This window comes from Pristiophorus japonicus, chromosome 1 (assembly GCF_044704955.1).
Source record: "Pristiophorus japonicus isolate sPriJap1 chromosome 1, sPriJap1.hap1, whole genome shotgun sequence".
NCBI classification, from domain to species: domain Eukaryota; kingdom Metazoa; phylum Chordata; class Chondrichthyes; family Pristiophoridae; genus Pristiophorus; species Pristiophorus japonicus.
Genome location: NC_091977.1, coordinates 336,461,998 through 336,485,157, shown reverse-complemented (window position 1 = coordinate 336,485,157; position 23,160 = coordinate 336,461,998). Strand labels below are relative to the sequence as shown.

The 23,160-nt window shown below is 44.6% G+C and overlaps 1 protein-coding gene across 1 annotated transcript in view; it reads right to left on the bottom strand.

The window, feature by feature from the left end:
• Positions 1-23,160, bottom strand: part of LOC139264731 (dual specificity calcium/calmodulin-dependent 3',5'-cyclic nucleotide phosphodiesterase 1A-like) — a 1,390,883-nt gene that overhangs the window by 246,314 nt on the left and 1,121,409 nt on the right. The window contains exons 11-13 of the mRNA XM_070881778.1: positions 6,449-6,550; positions 2,063-2,183; positions 1,652-1,733 (exon numbers count right to left, since the gene is read on the bottom strand). Coding sequence (XP_070737879.1) covers positions 1,652-1,733; positions 2,063-2,183; positions 6,449-6,550 — 305 coding nt within the window. The remainder of the gene's footprint in view (positions 1-1,651; positions 1,734-2,062; positions 2,184-6,448; positions 6,551-23,160) is intronic.

The window sequence follows — 23,160 nt, the reverse complement described above, 5'->3', positions numbered from 1 at the left end:
ATTTTCTATGTTTCTATGTAATGTAATAACTGAGATGCAACGGACTCAGGAGAACTGCAGGGGCAGACTCACATCCTGTTGAAGCTCCAATGCAGTTAGTATTCTGCCAGTCATTTAATGTCCAACCATCCACATAAATCTAATGGAGAACGCTCGAACCCCATCATCCAAATGGTTGAGACAGCAGGATTGGATTGTGCTAATTTATGGGTTGAGGAGGATGGGTAAGATTATTTCTGCTCAGAACAGCCTGCAATTTAGTGTAGAATCTGCTTTTGTTGGGATTCCATGATGACTTATCAGCTGATTTTCCACATCTTCCTACAAGGAAATTTGAAGCCTTCAGTTGGCAGCTTGCCATGAAGGCCTTGCCAAATTTCAGGAGATGCACAGTTGAGAATTATGAGTGTGAAGCTGCGGGCTGTGATTGGACATAGGCCTCGACTGCCTTGATGGTTACCACTACGCCGAGTGCCACATTGAATAATGACAGCATTGCTGTTGTATAAGCACGGAGGGGTGATTCCCTCTCCAGCACTGACAGGGGGAACAAAATTAACGGGCAGAAAATGATGGGCTGTGCACCCACGATGTGCTTCCCATTCCTCATTGGGAGCACTTGGCCAAAGAATTTCCCCTTTTAAAGTGGTCTCTTGACCTTCATTTCTGTTCTATTTTCATGGAGACTTTAAACCATTTTAAATAATTGGATTAACACCTCTATTGAAATAGGAGGGAGACAAACTTAGAGTGAGCATGCTGAACATTTGTGTGAAGGAAAAGCCTTAGGCAGTGTAGCATTACCAAAGGTTCTCTCTTGCAATCCACCAAACATTTTGTTCACTTGTCCAGGAACATCAGTTCTGGTTTCTCACCTTTGCATAACCACATTAACAGCTGCAGCCAACACCAGTAAATTAGATGATAGTCCCACTGTACATACTCAGGCAAAGACAATCTGTATATAACACACCTGCCTGCAGTACCAACCAAAATCTACGGGAAAACAAACCATGACCCTTGAACAAGACAAAGTCAACATTATAACATTTAAATTCACCAAAATTTTCATCTTCACGCTGGCTGGCAACCATGAATATATATTTTTCTCCAAGGTTCTCTAGAGTTCTGCCTTCTTATTATTTTGATTTTGTTTTGATCATTACTGTAATAAATCTTAGTTTTCCATTTTGATGGTGGATATTTTTCAAACATCAAATATCATCGTGCCAGAGGATCAAAGGGGATTTTTGTCAGCTGTTGTTCCACTCCTCCACCATAGTGATATGGAAATAGAACCCACCCCCAACCAACTCCAGCCCAGGCTCTTGCTGCTGATCTTGGAGACAACCAAGTAGGGCGAAGTTTCTTGATTAACACTGCATATATTTAAACATAGACAGGGTCCATGCCTTAAATTATGTTATAACACAGAATCATAGAAATTTACAGCACAGAAGGAGGCCATTCGGCCCATCATGTATGTGCCGGCCAAGAAAGAGCTTTCCAGCCTAATTCCACTTTCCAGCTCTTGGTCCATCGCCTTGTAGGTTATGGCACTTCAAGTGCACATCCAAGTACTTTAGAATGTCCCATGTTAAATTTGACCATAATTTGATAAATGAATCCTCTGTAATAAAGAGTGTCTTACCCATTTGGGACTGAGGAACCAAGATTGAATTGCGATCACAGAGTGGAGAGAAAGGAAGCCCCAGTTTGGCCTCTTTGTCACCCTGGAATAAGATGAAATGAAGGACTGTAATCAAACAACAATAGTTTCTCATGTGAATGCATAAATAGCTTTGGGAATCTACCAAAACTATCCAGTAGGCTTGCGAACCTTCATGCCGCTAGTCTGCAAATACAATATTCCAACCAGCGCTGCTGGTGTCTAAATCTCTGCGTCAGGAATGTTAACTCATTAAATCTACCAAATATTTATAAATTAGCATCCCTTAGGGTTCTTCTGCAAACATCAAAATCACTCTCAGTAACATTAGAACTTAAGAGCAACTGTTGGTCATTTTGATGCTTTGTAATCTCAGCTGAATAAAGTTATTACCTGCCTGAAGAATTCCTCCAGCAGTGCCATGGTCCAGCGATGATGAAGGTCCCAGGTTTTAGCTGGATGACTGATATCAGCAGCGTGCAGCATCAGTGAGAAGGCCTTTGATTTGTCAATCCTACAAATCAACATAGTGATGATAGAAGGTATCAGCCTCAGGCAATTGCCAAATCAGTATGGACGGCACAGATTAAGTGACAAATGTTTGCAATCATTTTTTGATTGATGATGAGAACACACATCAGAAATTCAATCAGTGGAAATAATACATGCAATACGTGATCCTGACCTCTGTGTCTGAAAACATGCCATGGGCTCCCATCGCACAAAGGTCTGCATCGGGAGTGTCAAATTACAACATTAACCCCACAGTCCACATCCTTCACTGTTATATGTTATTTTAAAAGATCTTTTGCACATAAAATTGCCTAATTTTACATTAGGAACCGATTTCAAAATTTAGATAGACATCATCCACAAATAGTTATTGGGTCAGATTTTTCTGTTAAAAATAATAGCGAGTCCATAAAGGGCACAGCAATTTCAGGCAAGGAGCAGATACGTGGTTACATGCAAATATCCAAAAGTTGTTGTCCGAGTTGTGCTGCTCCACCATTACCTTCAGGAAAACAGCATCTTGCTGACTGCCTCACCAATGAAATGCATTGAATGGCGTGAAGTTGCCGTATTTGCAGGGTAGATACAAACAAAACTTGTCACAGAAAGTTAAATCTTGTCATTTCAAGCGCAGGTATCCTTTTAACAGCATAATAATTGATAATTACTGCCAATCAACCTCTCTGAAAATTAAATGTTACAAATATTCCTTCAGATAATAATTGTTGTTGACGATTTTAAAAATATCAAATTTTACTTTTCTTTGATTAATTTTCTCTCTCTCTTAATCCAGTCTTTCTTTCCTTCTCTTTATTTCTGTTTCTTGATTTGACATTGAATTCCCCCACTCTAATTGACACTTCCTTCTCAATCCTTCATCAACCCTTCAGTCTGATTGCTTAAGGTGATAGACAGTTGGTTGTCCTGTTCACTCATGTCACTAATGCCCTGCCTGCACTATCAGCTCGCACTTTCACAACTATGTGGGCAAAAATGTTTGAAGCTAAGGGTTATGGGGAGCGGACGGGTAAGTGGAGCTGAGTCCATGGCCAGATCAGCCATGATCTTGTTGAATGGCGGAGCAGGCTCGAGGGGCTAGATGGCCTACTCCTGTTCCTAATTCTTATGTTCTTATGTTCTAAAGGTTGCAGGGGGCATCTAACTAACAGCAGACACTGTCCTGCTACAGAACAATGTGTGCAAATATTTACACAAACTGGAAGTGCGACTGTGGCCAAGAGTCCCAGAACATGGTACACACACAACAACCTGCGCACTAAGATCTGTTGCGGGAGGCAGTTCATTTCTCTGCCTGGCATCCTAGGGGTCATTTGAATGGATAGCCAAACTAGACATTCCATTATACATTTCTCTCATCGTACAAAAGTAGTAGTATGGTTGAACATCTACATCAATTCCACATTCCTGCCCTATCCCCATATCCCTTGATTCAAATCTATAGATCTCAGTCTTCAATATACTCATCAACTGAGTAACCACAGCCCCTAGCGTAGAGAATTCCAAAGATTCACAACCCTATGATTAAAGAAATTTCTCCTCAGCTGAGTATTAAATGCCCTTATCCTGAGACTCTCCAGCCAGGGGAGACAGCCTCTCAGCATCTATTCTGTCAAGCACTAAGAATGTAATACATTTCAGTGAGATCACCTCTCATTCTTCTAAACTCTAGAGAATATGCTACTCAATATCTTCTTATAAAACAGGTCTCTCATCTCAGCAATCAATCTAGGGAACCTTTGTTGCACTCCTTCTAAGGCAAGTATATCCTTCCTTAGGTCAGGAGACCAAAACTGTATAAAGTACTCCAGATGTGATCTCACCAGAGCTCTATATGATTGCAGCAAGACTTCCTTACTCTTTCAATCCAGCCCCCTTGCAATAAAGGCTAACGGATCATTTGCCTTTCTAATTGTTTGCTGTACCCACAAGTTAACTTTCTATGATTCATGTACAAGGACCCAAAAACCCTTCTGAATACCAACATTTACTCATCTCTCACCTTTGTGTCAGACCTGGCTCAGTGGGTAGCACTCTCAACTCTAAGTCAGAAGGTTGTGGGTTCAAGTCCCACTCCGGAGGCTTGAGAACAAAAATCTAGGCTGACACTCCAGTGCAGTACTGAGGGAGTACTGCACTGCTAGAGGTGCTGGGGCAAAGTTCCCCTGCTGTGCTCCTCCCATAAGCGCTTCTGGCATGGGGGGGGGGGGACCTACCAGCTCCCGCAAATTGTGCGGGAGTTACCGGAGCCACAGAACCAGTAGCGCTGCAGGAACTACACGATCTCATTTCGCCCCACGGAGGCCCGTTTTCACCCGTGGAAGAAATTGGGCAGCCCCGTGAGACTGTCCTGGGCAATGTCAGCGCAATCCTCACGGGCACTCTGCTTCAGTTCTGGGCTGCGGCCACGGCACCCCGCATCCCCGGTGGCCTAGTGTAAGCCTCTGAAAACCCTGCAGAGCTCGCAGCGTGCCCTCCCCTTTAACGGAAGAGGAGGGCCCTTGGAACACGTCAGTGCTACGTGGAGAGGCCACGTCGCGATCTGACTTTCGCCCGGTAGTGACATCGAGCCGGCCCCGACAGGAAGTGGAGTGCCCAACATTGCGCTCCACAACTGTCAGAGCTGATGACCCCAATTTTGGTCACGGGCTGGAATTCTGTGCCGGGTGCAGAAAGTCCCTCCTTGTGAGGGTTACCGCCCCCGAACGGGCGCTCCGAATTTCGTCCCGCTGGCTTTTGGATGAGAGGTCAAACCGAGGCCTCGTCTGCCCTCTCAGGTGGATGTAAAAGATCCCATGGCACTATTTCAAAGAAAAGCAGGGGAGTTATCCCCGGTGTCCTGGCCAACATCAATTTCTCAATCAACATCACAAAAACAGATTATCTGATCATTATCACATTGCTGTTTGTGGGAACTCGCATTGTGCAAATTGGCTCCCATGTTTCCTATATTACAACAGTGACTACATGTCAAAAATACTTAATTGACTGTAATGGGCTTTGGAATGTCTGAAGGGTATGAAAGGTGTTACATAAATGCAAGACTTTCTTTTTTTTAAATATTCTGCTTTTCATTCTTCCTACCAATGTGGATAATTTCCCACATTATACTCCATCTCCCAACTTCTTGCCCAATCACTTAAGCAGCCTCTTTGCATCCTCCTCGCAGCTTTGTTTCCCACCTAGCTTTGTACTGTCAGCAAACTTGGATACATTATACTTAGTCCCCTCATCTAAGTCATTGAAATCATCATCACCATCATCATCATAGGCAGTCCCTTGAAATCGAGGAAGACTTGCTTCCACTCCAAAAGTGAGTTCTCAAGTGGCTGTACAGTCCAATATGGGAATTACAGTCTCTGTCACAGGTGGGACAGACAGTGGTTGGAGGAAAGGGTGGGTGGGGAGTCTGCGCTTGATTCCTGCATGCTCTCAGCGACGAGACTCGAAGTGCTCAGCGTCCTCCCGGATGCTCTTCCTCCACTTAGGATGGTCATTGGCCAGGGACTCCCAGGTGTCGGTGGGGATGTTGCACTTTATTAAGGAGGCTTTGAGGGTATTCTTGAAACGTTTCCTTTTCCCACCTGGGGCTCGCTTGCCGTGTAGGAGTTCCGAGTAGAGTGCCTGCTTTGGGAGTCTTGTGTCCGGCATGCAGACAATGTGGCCCACCCAACAGAGCTGGTAACGTGTGGTCAGTGCTTCGAAGCTGGGGATGTTGCTCTGATCGAGGACACTAACATTGGTGCATCTGTCCTCCAAGGGGATTTGCAGTATCTTGCGGAAACATCGTTGGTGGTATTTCTCCAGCGATTTGAGGTGTCTACTGTATATGGTCCACATCTTTGAGCCATACGGGAGGGTGGGTATCCCTACAATCCTGAAGATCATAAGCTTGGTGGCAGATTTGAGGGCCCGATCTTCGAACACCCTCTTCCTCAGGTGGCCGATGGCTATGCTGGTGAACTGGAGGTTACACCCTAAAATGAATAGATTTGTCGAACACAATTTCCCTCTCATAAAACCATGTTGATTCAGCAGGGAAAAGTTCAAATAATATTATAGTTTGGGATTCAAGCACGTACATTTCCACCCCATTGGGAGAATTGGTGATTAACAGTGTACATCATAGCATATGCAGTTTAATTTGAGCTAAGAATGAACAAATAATATATTGTAGTTAACGCATCAAGATAAAATGGCTGTAATCTGATGGTTGAAAGAGGTGATCACTGTCAAACGATGACTCACCCCTCTGGTTGCTGCAAGGAATGCTTCATAGCTTTGAGTTGTTGAAAGTGGCAAGACATATCAGTTGCCATGACCATTTCAATTACCAGAGTCCGAAGTTCCCTTTGGAGAAAATGGAAGATAATCATGAGCAGCTTACCAGAATTCCAACACAACCAGTTAATTATTCTGACATTTCAAACTCCTCTGCATGCAACATTCACCCCAAAACTTCAACCATTCCTTTTGACAAAGGGTCGCTCATTGTCTTCAACTCAAATACCACCCATAATTTGAACTAATTAAAAAGAAGATTAATCTCAGTATATAAAAAAGCCAATGCTGCTTGATGAACCCATTCGGGATTCCTTTTTCAATTACGCAGAGAGGCTCGAAATTGATTTTGTCTTGAAAGCCTTTGATAAACAATAACATAAGTACTTAAGTACATCTGACACTGAGTTTGGTCACAGCAGGTTTCAAGATTTTGATCTCAATCAATTCTGCATTACTCTAAGCCAGTTTACAAAACAGCAGTGGTTCACTGTCTTATCTGTCTGAAGGGAATCTTATCAACTCAATTTAAAACCAGAGAAAATACCAGGACCCCCCCCACTGACTGAGTAGTACATCTAACCCCTGAATCAATAGTGCATTGCGTTTGTTACATTTAGAATAACTCCATAAGACTGTACATCTTAAGCTCAAACTGTTGTGGCCTTGGTCTCTTTATTGCAACTCCAGAGTGAGGAGGTAGCATGGTAGTCTGCCTTTTATACATGCTTGCCCAGGGTGTGCAGGTGACCCTTGGGTCTGCCACAGGTTTGTCCCCTGGTGGCAAGTCTTACACATTGGTAGTGTTTACATACATAACATCATTACCCCGCAAAGTATTATGTACAAGTTATTTACAAGTTGAGGCGAACCGGAGCTCTGTATTCCCGGGTTGATCGCCTGAGTTGAAGTCCTGCCATGGGTGAGTCGGTCGGATCATTGCTGCACTGCGGTGTGGCTGGTCTGATCGGACTGTCAGGCATGGTGGGTTCATCCTCATGGTTGACCGCGAGGTTGATTGCAGGTTGGGTGTGTGTGGGTGGATCACTGATAGTAATGTCCTCTTCAAACTGTTCTTGGTTGTCAGTGAACCGCAGTTTGGTCTGATCCAAGTGCTTTCTGCACGTTTGTCCATTCAAAAGTTTGAGAATAAACACTCTATTCCCCTCCTTGGCTAACACAGTGCCAGCAACCCATTTGGGACCATGACTATAATTAAGAACAAACACAGGGTCATTTGACCTCAATGTTATGCGATACAGCCGCGCGATCGTGGTACACGTTATGCCGGTGACGCCGGGTTTCTACATGATCATTGAGATCTGGGTGGACTAAGGAGAGCCTGGTTTTCAGTGCTCTTTTAATTAGCAATTCAGCAGGGGGAACCCTGATAATCGAGTGGAGTCGCGTGCGGTAGCTGAGCAGAATCCGAGATAACCGGGTTTGCAGGGAACCATCCGTCACGTGTTTCAAGCTCTGCCTGATGGTTTGGACTACCCGTTCCGCTTGACCATTGGATGCGAGCTTAAACGGCGCAGACCTGACATGCTTGATGCCATTGCGGGTCATGAACTCGTTGAATTCCGAGCTGGTGAAACATAGAAACCTAGAAACATAGAAAGTAGGTGCAGGAGTAGGTCATTCGGTCCTTCAAGCCTGCACCACCATTCAATATGATCAGTGCTGATCATGCAACTTCAGTACCCCATTCCTGCTTTCTCTCCATGCCCCTTGATCCCTTTAGGCGTAAGGGCCACGACTAACTCCCTTTTGAATATATCTAACGAATTGGCCTCAACAACTTTCTGTGGTAGAGAATTCCACAGGTTCACAATTCTCTGAGTGAAGATGTTTCTCCTCATCTTGGTCCTAAATGGTTTACCCATGGTCCATTGTCACTAACAAGCACGTCAGGCAAACCATGGGTGGCGAACATGGCCCGGAGGCTTTCAATGGTTACAGTGGACGTACATGATGACATTATTATACATTCAATCCATTCAGAATAAGCATCCACTGCTACTAGGAACATCTTTCCGAGAAAGGGGCCAGCAAAATGTACGTGGACCGTTGATCATGGTTTGGAGGGACATGACCCTTGGTGCGTTGCTCAACTGTGAGCAAGTGTTACACTTGGTGTACGCATGACTACAATTCCGAGTCAATGCCGGGCCACCATATGTGCGACCTGGCGATAACCTTCATCATGACTATGCCCGGGTGGGTACTGTGAAGGTCGCGTATAAGCGATTCCCTGCCTTTTATTTCGCAAAATTACACGATTCCCCCATAGGAGGCAGTTCGAATGAATGGACATTTCATCCTTGTGTCGGTGGAACGGCTTAATTTCATCTTGCATTTCCCCTGGGACCACCGACCAGCTCCCATTGAGGATGCAGCTTTTTACTACTGATAGCACCGGGTCCTGGCTAGTCCTGATCTGGCGAGCCATGACGGATGACCCCTCGCTCTCAAAAGCGTCCATTACAAGGAGCAAGTCTGCGGGTTGCACCATTTCCACCCATGGTGGTGGGCAATAGTAGCCGACTGAGGGCATCCGCACAGTTCTCAGTGCCTGGTCTGTGGTGGATTACATAGTCATACACAGATAACATTAGTGCCCATCTTTGGATGCAGGATGAAGCATTGGTGTTAATACCTTTGCTTTCTGAGAACAATGAAATGATCGGCTTGTGGTGGGTTTCGAGCTCCAATCGGAGCCCAAATAGGTATTGGTGCATTTTCTTAACCCCGTATACGCATGCTAATGCTTCTTTCTCAACCATACTGTAGGCTCTTTCAGCCATAGATAAGCTTCTGGACGCATATGCAACCGGTTGGCTTGCTGCAACACACAACCAAACCCGTAGAAGATGATGCATCACAAGCGAGTACTAAACGTTTACATGAGTCATACAATACAAATAACTTGTTAGAACATAGCAGGTTTCTGGCCTTGTTAAAGGCTGTCTCTTGAGATTCACCCCAAGCCCAGTCATCACCCTTGCGTAGCAATAAATGCAATGGTTCCAGCAAAGTGCTCAACCCCAGTAGAAAGTTACCAATATAGTTGAGGAGTCTCAGGAACGAACGCAGCTCTGTCACATTCTGTGGTCTGGGTACATTCTTGATGGCCTCCGTCTTGAAGTCCGTGGGTCTGATGCCGTCCATCGCAATCTTTCTCCCCAGAAATTCAATCTCTGGCACCAGGAAAACAACACTTGGAGCATTTCAGCCTGAGTCCCACTCTGTCCAGTCACTTGAGAACCTCTTCCAGGTTGTGCACGTGTTCGGTGGTGTTGCGGCCAGTGATCAAGATGTCATCTTGGAACACTACGGTGCGCGGAACCGATTTCAGCAGACTCTTCATGTTCCTCTGGAAGATGGGCCACTGCCGAGCGAATCCCAAAGGGGCATCTGTGGAAATGAACAGTCCTCTGTGCGTGTTGATGCATGTCAATTTTTTCTAAAGTTCAGCCAGCTCCTGTGTCATGTAAGCAGAGGTTAGATCCAGCTTGGTGTATGACTTCCCCCCTGCTAGTGTTGCAAACAGGTCATCTGCTTTGGGTAGTGCGTACTGGTCCTGTAACGAGACTCAGTTGATCGTTATCTTGTAGTCCCTGCAGATTCTGACTGTCCCGTCACTCTTCAACACCAGCACAATTGGACTGGCCCACTCGTTGAACTCAACTGGTGATATGCTCTTCTCTCGATCTTATGTCCAGCTCGATCTCGACTTTCTCTCGCATCATGTATAGAAATGCTCGTGCCTTGTGATGAATGGGTCGTGCATCAAGGACTGGATGGATCTGCACTTTGGCGCCTGCGAAGTTGCTGATGCCTGGCTCGAATAACGACAGGAATTTGGGTGCACGAGACGTCATCCTCCAAAGACCATGTTTTGATGTCGTCCCCGTTCCATCGGATCTTTCCTATACAGCTTCTGCCGAACAGCATTGGACCATCGTCTGGTAAAATGCATAGTGATAAATTGTGCACAGCTCCATCATACGATACCTTCACTGCCGCACTGCCAATGACTGGTATGAGCTCTTTGGTGTAAGTGTGCAGCTTGGTGTGGATTGCGTTTAGTTTTTGCCTTTGTGCCTTGTTGCCCCACAGTTTCTCAAAAGCCTTCTAACTCATGATTGACTGACTCGCCCCCGTGTCCAATTCCATGGAAACTGGAATGCCGTTTAATTTGACTTTTAACATTATCGGAGGGCTTTTGGTGGTGAAGGTGTGGACCCCATACACTTCCTCTTCAGCCTTGGGTTGAGTTGCCTCTCTTACTCGTTCAGCTTAATCCGCGCCGGATCGGTCATCTTCTGCCGACACTGCCATGTGGTGAGTCGCAGCACGTCTGCACATTCGCTGGAGATGCCCCATTGTTCCACAGCCCTTGCACACGTAGTGCTTGAATCGACATTGATGGGCTCGATGATTATCCCCGTAGCGCCAACATGGTGCTAATGGATTCGCATTCACGCCCCACGGCAGGGTCTGAATCATCCTAAGTCTAGGCCCTGCCATGTACAGTTCTGCCTGCCAAAGGCGTTATTTTATGCACATTACTTGCCGGTGATTTCCGATGCTGCAATGATATCTGTTTGGTGTTATTGTTCGTGGACATAAAAGTCTGGGCTATCATGATGGCCTTGCTCAGATCTAGGGATTCGGCAGACAACAATTTGCGAAGAAGGACCTCGTGGCCGATTCCATGCACGAAAAAGTCCCGCAACACTTCCCCCAAAAATCCAGCAAATACGCATGGTCCCACAAGGCATCTTAGGTCGGCGACATAGCTCACCACGTCCTGGCACTCGGAGCGGTGGTGCATATAAAAGCTATACCTGGCCATGAAGATGCTCTCCTTCGGCTTGAGGTTTTCCCGAACCAGCGTGCACAGCTCTTCATATGTCTTCTCTGTTGGTTTCTTCGGTGCTAGCAGATTTTTGATGAGGCCAAATATCGTGGACCTGCAAACGGTGAGGAGAATCGCTCTGCGCTTGACGGCGGTTTCTTTCTTTTCCAGCTCGTTGGCCACGAAGTACTGGTCAAGACGCTCAACGAAGGCTTCTCAATCATCACCCTCAACAAATCTCTCAAGAATACTAACAGCAGCCATAACTGTGTGAAAGTTCGTGATCTGTTACTCGTCGCCAATTGTTACATTTAGAATAACTCCACAAAACTGTACATCTTAAGCTCAAGCTGTTGTGACCGTGGTCTCTTTATTGTAATTCCGGAGTGAGGAGACAGCATAGTAGTCTGCCTTTTATACCAGCTTGCCCAGGGTGTGCAGGTGACCCTTGGGTCTCCCACAGTTGCACCCCTGATGGAAAATTTTACACATTGGTAGTGTTTACATACATAACAGCCTTGTCCCCACAAACCAAACACCATATTGAGAACTACCCCACCCCACACACAGCCAATGAGCAGCAATTCCAATTTGCCCACATAATTAAGCAACATATCAAGCAACTCCTCACTGAGTACTTTATTGGGATTCCCCTATTGCCCCCTCCCTTTTAGCAACACATTCCCCTCTCCCATTGAACAACATCACACAGACTGAAAGAACCAGAATAGCTAAGTACTAAAAGCAGTGGCTTCTGGAATGTATTTAGGACAGTTTTCTGGAGCTGTATGAATTAGAACCAACAAGGGATAAGGCCTTACTAGACTTAGTGATGAGTTAGTCTTTGGTTAGTTCGCTTTGAGGAGCGAATAGAGAAATAGCAGTGAAGTTTCGACCTAGTTAACAGCAATTATATTAATAATTACCTTGTATCTAAGGAGTTTATTTTAAGTTTCTAATTAGAATGGAGCGACAGCTACAACTTGTAGTCTGCAATTCCTGCGCTATGTGGGAACTTCAGGATGCTTCCTATCTCCCGGAGGCCCATGTTTGCAGAAAGTGCAACCAGCTGCTAGAATTCATGCTGAGGGTTATTGAGCTTGAAAGGCAGCTGGATGCATTGCAGGGCGTACGGGTGGCCGAGTGTGTCCTGGATCGCAGGTGCCAGGAAGTGGTCACCCCACAGCCAGACAGAGTTCAGAATAGCAAGTGGGTGGCCACCCGGAAGGATAGGAGGAGGCAGGCAGTGTGGCACTCTCAAACTGATATTGTGGGTGACAACACCTCAAAGGAATGCAGTCCCAAGGCTGGTACCCTGAGGCAAAGGACTGCACAGGTGGTACAGCAAAGAGTAGGAATACTGTAGTAATTGGGGATTCGATAGTCAGGAGCACAGACAGGCAATTCTGGCACCGCACTTTAGGAAGGATGTGAAGGTCTTAGAGAAAGTGCAGAAAAGATTTACAAGAATTATTCCAGGAATGAGGGACTTCAATTACCTTGATACGTTCTCCTTGGAGCAGAGAAGATTGAGAGGAGATTTGATAGAGATGTTCAAAATCATGAGGAGTCTGGACAGAGTAGATAAATAGAAACCGTTTCCATTGGCAGAAGGGTCGAGAACCAAAGGATGCAGATTTATAAGGTGATTGGCAAAAGAACCAAAGGTGACATAAGAAAAAACTTTTTTACGCTGCGAGTGGTTAAGATCTAAAATGCCTGAAAGGATGGTGGCGGCAGACTCAATTTTATCTTTCAAAAGAGAAGTGGATAATTATCAGAAGGAAAAAAAAATGCAGGGCGACGGGGAAAGGGCAAGAAAATGGGGCTAACTGAATTGCTCTTGCTGAGATCCGGCATGGGCTCGATGGGCTGAATGGCCTTCTTCTGTGCTGTAACTATTTTATGATTCTATGATTCTATGAACATGTGACCCATATGATATGTAGCCTCCCTGATGCCAGGGTGGGCAGCATCACGGAGAGGGTGCAAAACATTCTGGGGGGGGGAGGGGGGGAGGGGTAAAGCTAGAAGTCATAGACCATGTTGGAATTAACATAGGGAGGAAGAGGTTTGAGGTTCAGCAGTCAGAGCTTAAGGAGCTAGGGAGGAAGTTAAAAAGCAGGACCTGAAAGGTAGTAATCTCTGGATTACTCCCAGTGCCACACACTAATGAAAGTAGAAATAGGAAAATATGGCAAGTTAATGCATGGCTAGAGGAATGGTGCAGGAGGGATGGCTTCAGATTCCTGGAACATTGGGACCCGTTCTGCCGCAGGAGGAACCTGTTCAAGATGGACGGGTTGCACCTGAACAGAGCTGGCACAAATATCTTTGCGGGCAGGTTAGCTAGTGCTATGGGGGTGGGTTTAAACTAATTCTCCAGGGTGTTGGGCACCAAGATGTCGTCTGAAAAAGTAGAAACAAGGTGCACTGAGGACTGGGAGAGATAGTTAAAGTTAGAAAGAATATAGAATTAGCTGGGATCATAGAAAATACAAAGAGGTCTAAGTTGTGTTTAGAGCAAATTTGTGTAAATGCATGATGTGTGGTTAATAAGGTTGGCGAGCTGTAGGCGCAAATAGCCATGTGGGAATATAAGAACATAAGAATATAAGAAATAGGAACAGGAGTAGGCCAAACGGCCCCTCGAGCCTGCTCTGCCATTCAATAAGATCATGGTTGATCTGATCATGGACTCAGCTCCAGTTCCCCGCCCACTCCCCATAATCCCTTATCCCCATATCGTTTAAGAAACTGTCTGTTTCTGTCTTAAATTTATTCAATGCCCCAGCTTCCACAGCTCTCTGAGGCAGCGAATTCCACAGATTTACAACCCTCTGAGAGAAGAAATTTCTCCTCATCTCTGTTTAAATGGGCGGCCCCTTATTCTAAGATCATGCCCTCTGGTTATAGTCTCCCCTATCAGTGGAACAATCCTCTCTGCATCAACCTTGTCAAGCCCCCTCATAATCTTATACGTTTCGATAAGATCACCTCTCATTCTTCTGAATTCCAATGAGTAGAGGTCCAACCTACTCAAGCTTTCCTCATAAGTCAACCCCCTCATCCCCAGGATCAACCTAGTGAACTTTCTTTGAACTGCCTCCAAAGCAAGTATATCCTTTCATAAATATGGAAACCAAGACTGAATGCAGTACTCCAGGTGTGGCCTCACCAATACCTTATATAGCTGTAGCAAGACTTCCCTGCTTTTATACTCCATCCCCTTTGCAATAAAGGCCAAGATACCATTGGCCTTCCTGATTACTTGCTGTACCTGCAAACTATCCTTTTGTGTTTCATGCAAGTACCCCCAGGTCCTGCTGTACTGCGGCACTTTGCAATCTTTCTCCATTTAAATAATAACTTGTTCTTTGATTTTTTTTCTGCAAAAGTGCATGACCTCACACTTTCCGACATTATACTCCATCTGCCAAATTTTTGCCCACTCACTTAGCCTGTCTATGTCCTTTCACAGATTTTTTGTGTCCTCCTCATACATTGCTTTTCCTCCCACCTTTGTATCATCAGTAAACTTGGCGACGTCACACTCAGTCCCTTCTTCCAAGCCATTAAAAAAGATTGTTCATAGTTGGGGTCCCCACTAGTTACTGGTTGCCAACCAGAGAATGAACCATTTATCCCGAATCTCTGTTCTCTGTTAGTTAGCCAATCCTCTATCCATGCTAATATATTACCCCCAACCCCGTGAACTTCTATCTTGTGCAGAAACCTTTTATGTGGCACCTTGTCAAATTCCTGCTGGAAGTCCAAATACACCACATCCACGGTTTCCCCTTTATCCACCCTGTTTGTTACATCCTCAAAGAACTCCAGCAAATTTGTCAAACATGACTTCCCTTCATAAATCCATGCTGACCCTGCCTGATGTAATGGGAGTAACCAAGACCTGGCTCAAAAAAGGGCAGGATTATATTGTTAATATTCCTGGGTACAAGGTATTCAGGAAAGATAGGGAAGGAAAAAAAGGAGGTGGGTAACAGCTTTGATTAAAGAAAATATTAATGCGAGAAAGAGAGAATGCCCTTGAGGGATCAAAGACAGAAATTATTTGGTTAGATTTGAGAAACAATAAATTAGCTATTATGCTTCTTGGTGTATTTTAGGCCACCAAATATTGGGAAGGAGATAGCAGAGCAGATTTGCAAAAATAAAGTACTGAGAGATGCAAGAACTATAGACTAATGATAATGGGAGACTTTAACTACCCAATATTGAATGAGTCAGTGATTGTGTTAAAGAGAGAGAGAAGGGGATGAATTTCTGATACGTGTTCAGGAGAATTTTCTTAAATAGTATGTTTCTTGCCCTGATCTAGCCGTGGGGAATGAAACGGATTGAGTGGAGAATATTATAGTTGGGGAGCATCTTGGGAAAAGTGATCATAGTTTTTTAAATTTCAGAATAATTATGGAGAAGGACAAGGAGCAATCTAAAATAAAAATACTTAACTGCAAGAGGGCTAATTTCAGCGACTTGAGAAGGGATCTGGACTAGGTAACTTGGAGACAGACTGGCAGGCAGAAACGTAATGGAGCAATGGGTGGGCTTTAAAGAGATGGTTTGGGTACGGCCGAGGTACATTCCCATAAGGGGGAAAGGGAGGGCAACCAAAGCCAGAGCTCCCTGGATAATGAAGGAGTTAGGGAGTAGGATGGAGCAGAAAAAGGTGGCCTAAGACTGATGTCAGCTTGATAATACAAGGGAGAATCAGGCTGAATATAAAAAGTACAGAGAAGAAGGGGAAAAGGAGATAAGAGGGGCAAAGAGACAGTATGAGAATCGGTTGGCGGCTAACATAAAAGAGAATCCAAAGGTCTTCTATAGGCATATAAACAGTAAAATGGTTGTCAGAGGAGTGATGGGAACAATTAAACACCAAAATGAAGATTTATTGGTGGATGCAAAATGTGGCTGAGATATTAAGGGCTCAATTTTGGCCAGGAGTCACTCCGTTTTTTTTGGAGTAGGCTGCTTTTTCTGCCGTAACTTAAAAATCCCCAGTTTCCCCAATCAATTTGCACCAGCATAACTCACATAGTTACATTTTTTTTAGGTTAGTTTTTTTCTCAAAAGGGGGCATTACCAGCCACCTACGCCAGTTCTGCCCATTTAGGCAACTTTGGCTAGCTAATAGTTACTCCATTTCTACTTAGGCCAGTGTATGTGGCCACTTGAGAAAACCCTTGCAGAGAGTTAAAGAAATCGGCACAGGTAAGTACATCAGAGGCCATTCGGCCTGGGATCGTAGCAGGAAGCGGAGAGGACCTGGACCTGAACCAACCAAGTCTTACCCTTAGCAATGTTTACAAACAAAAACTGTTAACAATTCTATAAGAAATAAAAATTTGAAGTCCTACCTTCATCATAAAACTGCAATTCATCTTTCTGCACTCAGCCCGGAAAGGCAGGGGGCTGGTGCGGGAGGCCACTCGGCCTAGGCTAGGGGTAGGACAATGCACCGGGAGGCCACTCGGCCTGGGCTAGGGGCAGGAGGGAGCAAACTGGCTGGCATCGGGATTCAATGGAGAGGCTGCAAGCAAATCAATGGAGAGGCTGCAAGCAAATCAATGGAGAATCTGGGGGGGGGGTGGGAGGGGGGAGGGGGAGGAGTGAGTGAACTGGCCGGTATCGGGATGCAACACAGAGGCTGCAAACCAATGGAAAGACTGAAAAAGGAACATTTAATGCACAGAGCCAATCACTCAACAACTGTTCAGTTAGGAGGTTAGAATTAGTCTGACAGAATGATGCCAGAAACTGTCTTATATAAGAAAACAGTTTTCTTCAAAGTCCAGCTAACAATTCTTTGAGGCTCAGCTCTCACATCTCAAAATCTTGCCTCCTCCATTGTTTGACCACCTGACACTTGTGGGTGCGCATGCGCGGCTATCACCATTCTCCACTGTGCATGTGCAGACTTCCCGGCATATGTTCCAGTGCAGAACGCAGGCTCCACCCCCCCGAGTCGACTGGCCATGCTGCGCTCTGTACATAAGCAACTCCGGTAAGTGCGCTGAAAAATGGGCTCGGCCAAAATTGAGCCCTAAATGAGTACTTTGCATTGGTGTTTACGAAAGAAGAGGACTTTGCCAAAGTTATGATAAGAGAGGAAGTTGCTGGGATATTATATGAGATAAAATAGATAAAGAGGAAGTATGAGGAAGACTGGCAGTACTTGAAGTGGATAAGTCACCCGGTCTGGATGGGATGCAACCCAAGTTGCTGAGGAAAGAAAGATAGAAATTACGGAGGAGCTGGCCACAATCTTGCAATCCTCCTTAGATACAGGGTTGATGACTGGAGCATTGTAGATCTTACATCCTTGTTCAAAAAAGGGAAGAAGGATAAGCTTGCAATTACAGGCCAGTCAGTTTAACGTCACTGGTGGGGAAGCTTTTAGAAACAATAATACGGGAGAAAATGAACAGCCACTTGGATAAGCATGGACTATTAAAGGCGAGTCAGCATGGGCTTGTTTATAACAAATCATGTTTGACAAACTTAATTGAGTTTGCTGATGAGGTGACAGACAGGGTGGTTGAGGGCAGTGCCGTTGATGTTTTTGTATGTGGACTCTCAAAAGGCATTTGATAAAGTACCACATATTAGGCTTGTTAGCAGAATTGAATCCCATGGGATTGAGTAAATAAAGAGAAATTGTTTCCATGGATGAAATGTCGATAACCAGAGGGCACAGATTTAAGGTGGTTGGCAAATGAGCGAGAGGTGACATGAGGGAAAACCTTTTTAAGGCAACCAGTTGTTAGGAATTAGAATGCACTGCCTGCTGGGATGGTGGATACAGATTCAATAGAAGCCTTCAAAAGGGGATTGGATAAATACTTGAAGGAGGAAAAATTGCAGTGATATGGTGATAGAGCGGGGGCAGTGGGACTAATTGGACACCTCTTCGAAAGAGCCAGTGCAGACTTGACAGGGTAACCACAGTAAATTGGGCTGAGATGTTAATGTTTAAAGCTACAAAGAAACAGTTGAAAGTATTGAAAAAAGCATTTAGTATAATAAAAAAAAACAATACTTACACCTAAAAGGCAAAACCTACACTTGTGTATTTATGGAACCAGGGTCAACAAACAGGGCAAGAGAAGCTTAAAGCTAAAAGAAAAGACTTAGACAAGTGGAAATCCAGCAAACTGGCAGAGCTATAAAAATAACAAAGGGACATAAAGGAAGTAATAAGAAGTGCAAAAAGGAAGTATGCCAAAGATATCAAAGCTAACAGTAGAGTTTTTTTTATATCTCGGCCCATAAAACTCGGATGCAGTTTAGCTTATAATGGATAATAAAGAAATAGCATACTTGATAAATAAATACTTTGCATTCATTTTTATAGTAGAGAAAGAGGACAAAATGCCAATGTGCAAGGGAACTTAATAATAAGTGAACAGGAGGAACGTGGTCGATTTAATATAAGTTAAAAAAAGTAATGGAGAAAATAATGGAACTTAAGGCAGACAAGCCTCCAGGAACTGATGGTTTTCACCTAGGGTATTAAAAGAAGCAGGTGGGAAATTGTAGATGTGTTAGTCATAATTTTCCAAAGCTCTCTAGATTTGGCAAGTGTGCTGTTGAATTGTATAATTGCAAATGTCACTCCATTATTTAAAACAGGAGGCAGGGCGAAACCAGAAAATGACAGACCTGTCAGTTATCATAAGTTGTTGGGAAATCTATCTTCAGGGACAGAGTGACTGCACAATTGAACAACTATGAGCTGATCATAGAGAATCAAAATAGATTTCTGAAGGATGGAACATCGAGTTGAATTTTTTTTACGAGGTCACTTACAAGGTGGACAGGGGATTGTCGATTAATGTTATCTATGTGGACTTCCAGAAGGCTTTTGATATGTTTCCTCACAAGCGATTACTAGCAAAAATGAGAGTGCATGGAATTGGCAGTAACTTTAGGTCATGGGTTGATAATTGGTTGGGTGGTAGGAAACAGAGAGTAGGGATAAAGGAAAATTCCTTGGATTGGTGGAATGTGACAAGTGGTGTTCCTCTAGGATCTGAACTGGGGCCTCAGCTTTTCACCACATTTGTCAATAACAGATGGAATAATGAGTGCTATATTCAAATTTGCAGTTGACACTAAAATGGGAGCAACAGTAAGTTGTGCAGATGGAAGCAGAAACTAAAAAGGGACATAGATACACTGCAGGAACAGGAGCATAGTAGTTATGTTACTAGACTAGTAATCCAGAAGTCTGGACTAATGAAGATATGAGTCCAAATCCTACGACGGCTGCTGTGGAATTTAAATTCAGTTAATTAAATAAATCTGGAATAAAAAGTTAGTATCAGTATGGTGACTATGATACTGATGGATTGTCATAAAAACCCATCCGGTTCACTGTAGGGAAGGAAACCTGCCATCCTTACCCCGTCTGGACTATATGTGGCTCCAGACCCACAGCAATGGGTTTGACTCCTAACTGCCCTCTCAAATGGCCTAGCAAGCCACTCTGTTGTATCAAACTGCTAGGTAAAGCAATAAGAATAAAAATGGACCATCCGGCATCAATCTCGGCACCAGATTCACACACGGCAAAGGCACACTCAGCCCAGTCAACCCTGCAAAGTCCTCCTCACTATAATATGGGGACTTGTGCCAAAATTGGAAAAACTGTCCCACAGACTAGTCAAGCAACAGCCTGACATAGTCATACTCACAGAATCATACCGTTTAGCCAATGTTCCAGATTTCTCCATCACCATCTCTGGGTATGTTCTGTCCCACCAGCAGGACAGACCCACCAGAGGTGAGGCACAGTGGTATAGAGTGGGGAAGAAATGTGCCAGGAAGTCCTCAACATTGACCTAATGAAGCCTCATGTTATCAGGTCAAACATGGGTAAGGAAACCTCCTACTGATTACCACTTATCGCCCTCCCTCAGATGATAAATGAGTACTGCTCCATGTTGAACACCACTTCGAAGAACCACTGAGGGTAGCAAGGGCACAGAATGTACTCTGGGTCGGGGACTTTAATGTCCATCAACAAGAGTGGCTCGGTAGCACCAATACTGATGGAGCTTGCCGTATCCTGAAGGACATTGCTGCCAGAGGGCGTCAGTGGGAGATGGTGAGAGACCAGCATGAGGGAAAAACCTGCTTGACCTTGTCTTCACAAATCTACATGTCCCACATGCATCTGTGCATAACAATATTGGTAGGAATGACGATCGCACAGTCCTTGTAGAGACGAAGTTCCACCTTCACAGTCAGGACACCCTTATTTTTGTTGTTTTGCACTACAGCCGTGCTAAATGGGATAGATTCAGAACAGATCTAGCAGCTCAAAATTGGATATCCTACCAGATCATGATGCATCCATGAAGCGCTGTGGGTGATCAGCAGCAGCAGAATTGTATACCACCACAATCTATTATCTCATGCCATGGAATATCCCTGACTCAACCATTACCATCAAGCCAGCTGACCAGCCTGGTCCAATGAGGAGTGTAGAAGAGCATGCCAGGAGACCACCAGATGTACCTAAAAATGCCAACCTGGGGAAACTGCAACACAGGACTCCATGCATGCTAAACACCGGAAGCAGCATGCTATAGACAGAGCTAAGCGATCCCACAACCAATGGATAAAATCAAAGCTCTGCAGTCCTGACACATCCAGTCATGGTGGTGGACAATTAAATGACTAACGGAGGAGGAGATTTCATGAACATCCCCATCCTCAATGATGGCGGAGCCCAGTACATAAGTGCAAAAGACAAGGCTGAAGAGTTTGTAACCATCTTCGGCCAGAAATACCTTGTGGATGATCTAGCTCAGCCTTCTCCTGAGGTCCCCACCATCTCAGAAGCCAGCCTTCAGCCAATTGAATTCACTCCATGTGCTATCAAGAAATGGCTGAACACACTGGATACAGCAAAGGCTATGGGCCTTGGCAACATCCCGGCTGTAGTGCTGAAGCCTTGTGCTCCATAATTAGCCGTGCCTCAAGCCAAACTGTTCCAGTACAGCTACAACACTGGCATCTACCCGACAAATTGCCCAGGTATGCCCGGTCCACAAAAAGCAGGACAAATCCAAACTGGCCAATTACCGCCCCATCAGTCTACTCTCAATCATCAGCAAAGTGATGGAAGGTATCATTGACAGTGCTATTAAGTGGCAGTTGCTCATGAATAACATGCTCAATGTGTGTTCTGCCAGGACCACTCGGCTTTCGACCTCATTACAACCTTGATCGGAAAATGGACAAAGAGCTGAATTCCTGAGGCGAGGTGAGTGTGACTGTCCTTGACATCAAGTCAGCATCAAGGAGCCCTCGTAAATTTGCAGTCAATGGAAATCAGTAGAAAACTCTCCACTGGCAAGAGTCATATCTAACATGAAGGAAGATGGTTGTGGTTGTTGGAGGCCAATCATATCAGCCCCAGGACATTGCTGCAGTAGTTCCTCAGGGCAGTGTCCTAGGCTTAACCATCTTCAGCTGTTTCATCAATGACCTTCCCTTTATCGTAACTCAGAAGTGGCGATGTTCGCTGCTGATTGCAGTGTTCAGTTGCATTCGCAAACCCTCAGATAATAAAACAGACAAAATTCAGGCTTGGGCTGATAAGTGGCAAGTAACATTCATGCCACACAAGTGCTAGGCAATGACTATCTCCAACACAAAAGAGTCTAGCCACCACCCCTTGACATTCAATGGGATGAAATCCCTCACCATCAACATCCTGGGGGTCACCATTGACCAGAAAGTTAACTGGACCAGCTACACAAATATTGTGGCTACACAATAATTACATACATTTTTTTTTCCCTTCAAATTTGACCCTTCACCTTTAAATGGACACTTCTCCTTAGTCCTATTAGTATACATGAGTATACCTATGGTGTATAAAGCTAAGCTACCAATAGTGACACTCTCTAAAGCATCAGGGAGAACACACGGGAATACTTTGTCTGGTTCTGCTTGTCATACATTGGAAAAAGATTTCCCAGCATGCACTTCCTCCAAATGCCATCCTGCACTGGCAATGTCCGACCATGGAACCAACCCTTTGATGCTAGCTGGAATGCAATGAGAAATTAATTGCCAGTAATATGAACGAGAGGGACAGGAACTGCAGGTGACATGCCTATAATACTCTGCCACTGAACTGATTGAAGCTGCAACTGAATAGTCAGTTAATTCATAATTTACTAAATTAATAAATTAATTCATTTTACATAATAAAGACAGAAATACTCAGCAAGTCAGGCAGCATTTATGGAGAAGGTTAAGCAAGATTGAAGAGTTAGATTTGTGGAGGCTTTTGAAGGAAGGGGCAAAATGGCTGAAGGATCTGTAGCCAAGGGTGGAGCAGAGAGAACGGGGATTACAAAGGGGGCCAGAATTGGAAAAACTGAGAGCACTTGCAGGAACATAGAGCAATAAATGCAAGTCTTTCTCTATGAGATTGCAGAGGGAGGGAGTGGCGACGTCATGGAGGGGTTTGTGAATAATTACAAGAATTTAATGTAATGCATAGGGAACCAACAAAGGTTTGCGAGCCTAGGAGTGGAACTTAGTGTGGAATAGGATGCAGGAAGCAGAGTTTTGAATAAGTTGCAATTTGTGAAGGGCAAAACATGGGAGCTTGGCAAGGAGGACATTGGTGTAAATACAACCAATTTTTCTCATCTGGTGCATATTGAGTCTAAACGTTAAGAACTGCGAACAATGTCACTTCAGTGTTGATGTGTAAATAATGCTCACGTTTTCTTGGTCAGCTCATTCATATCCTTATTCACAA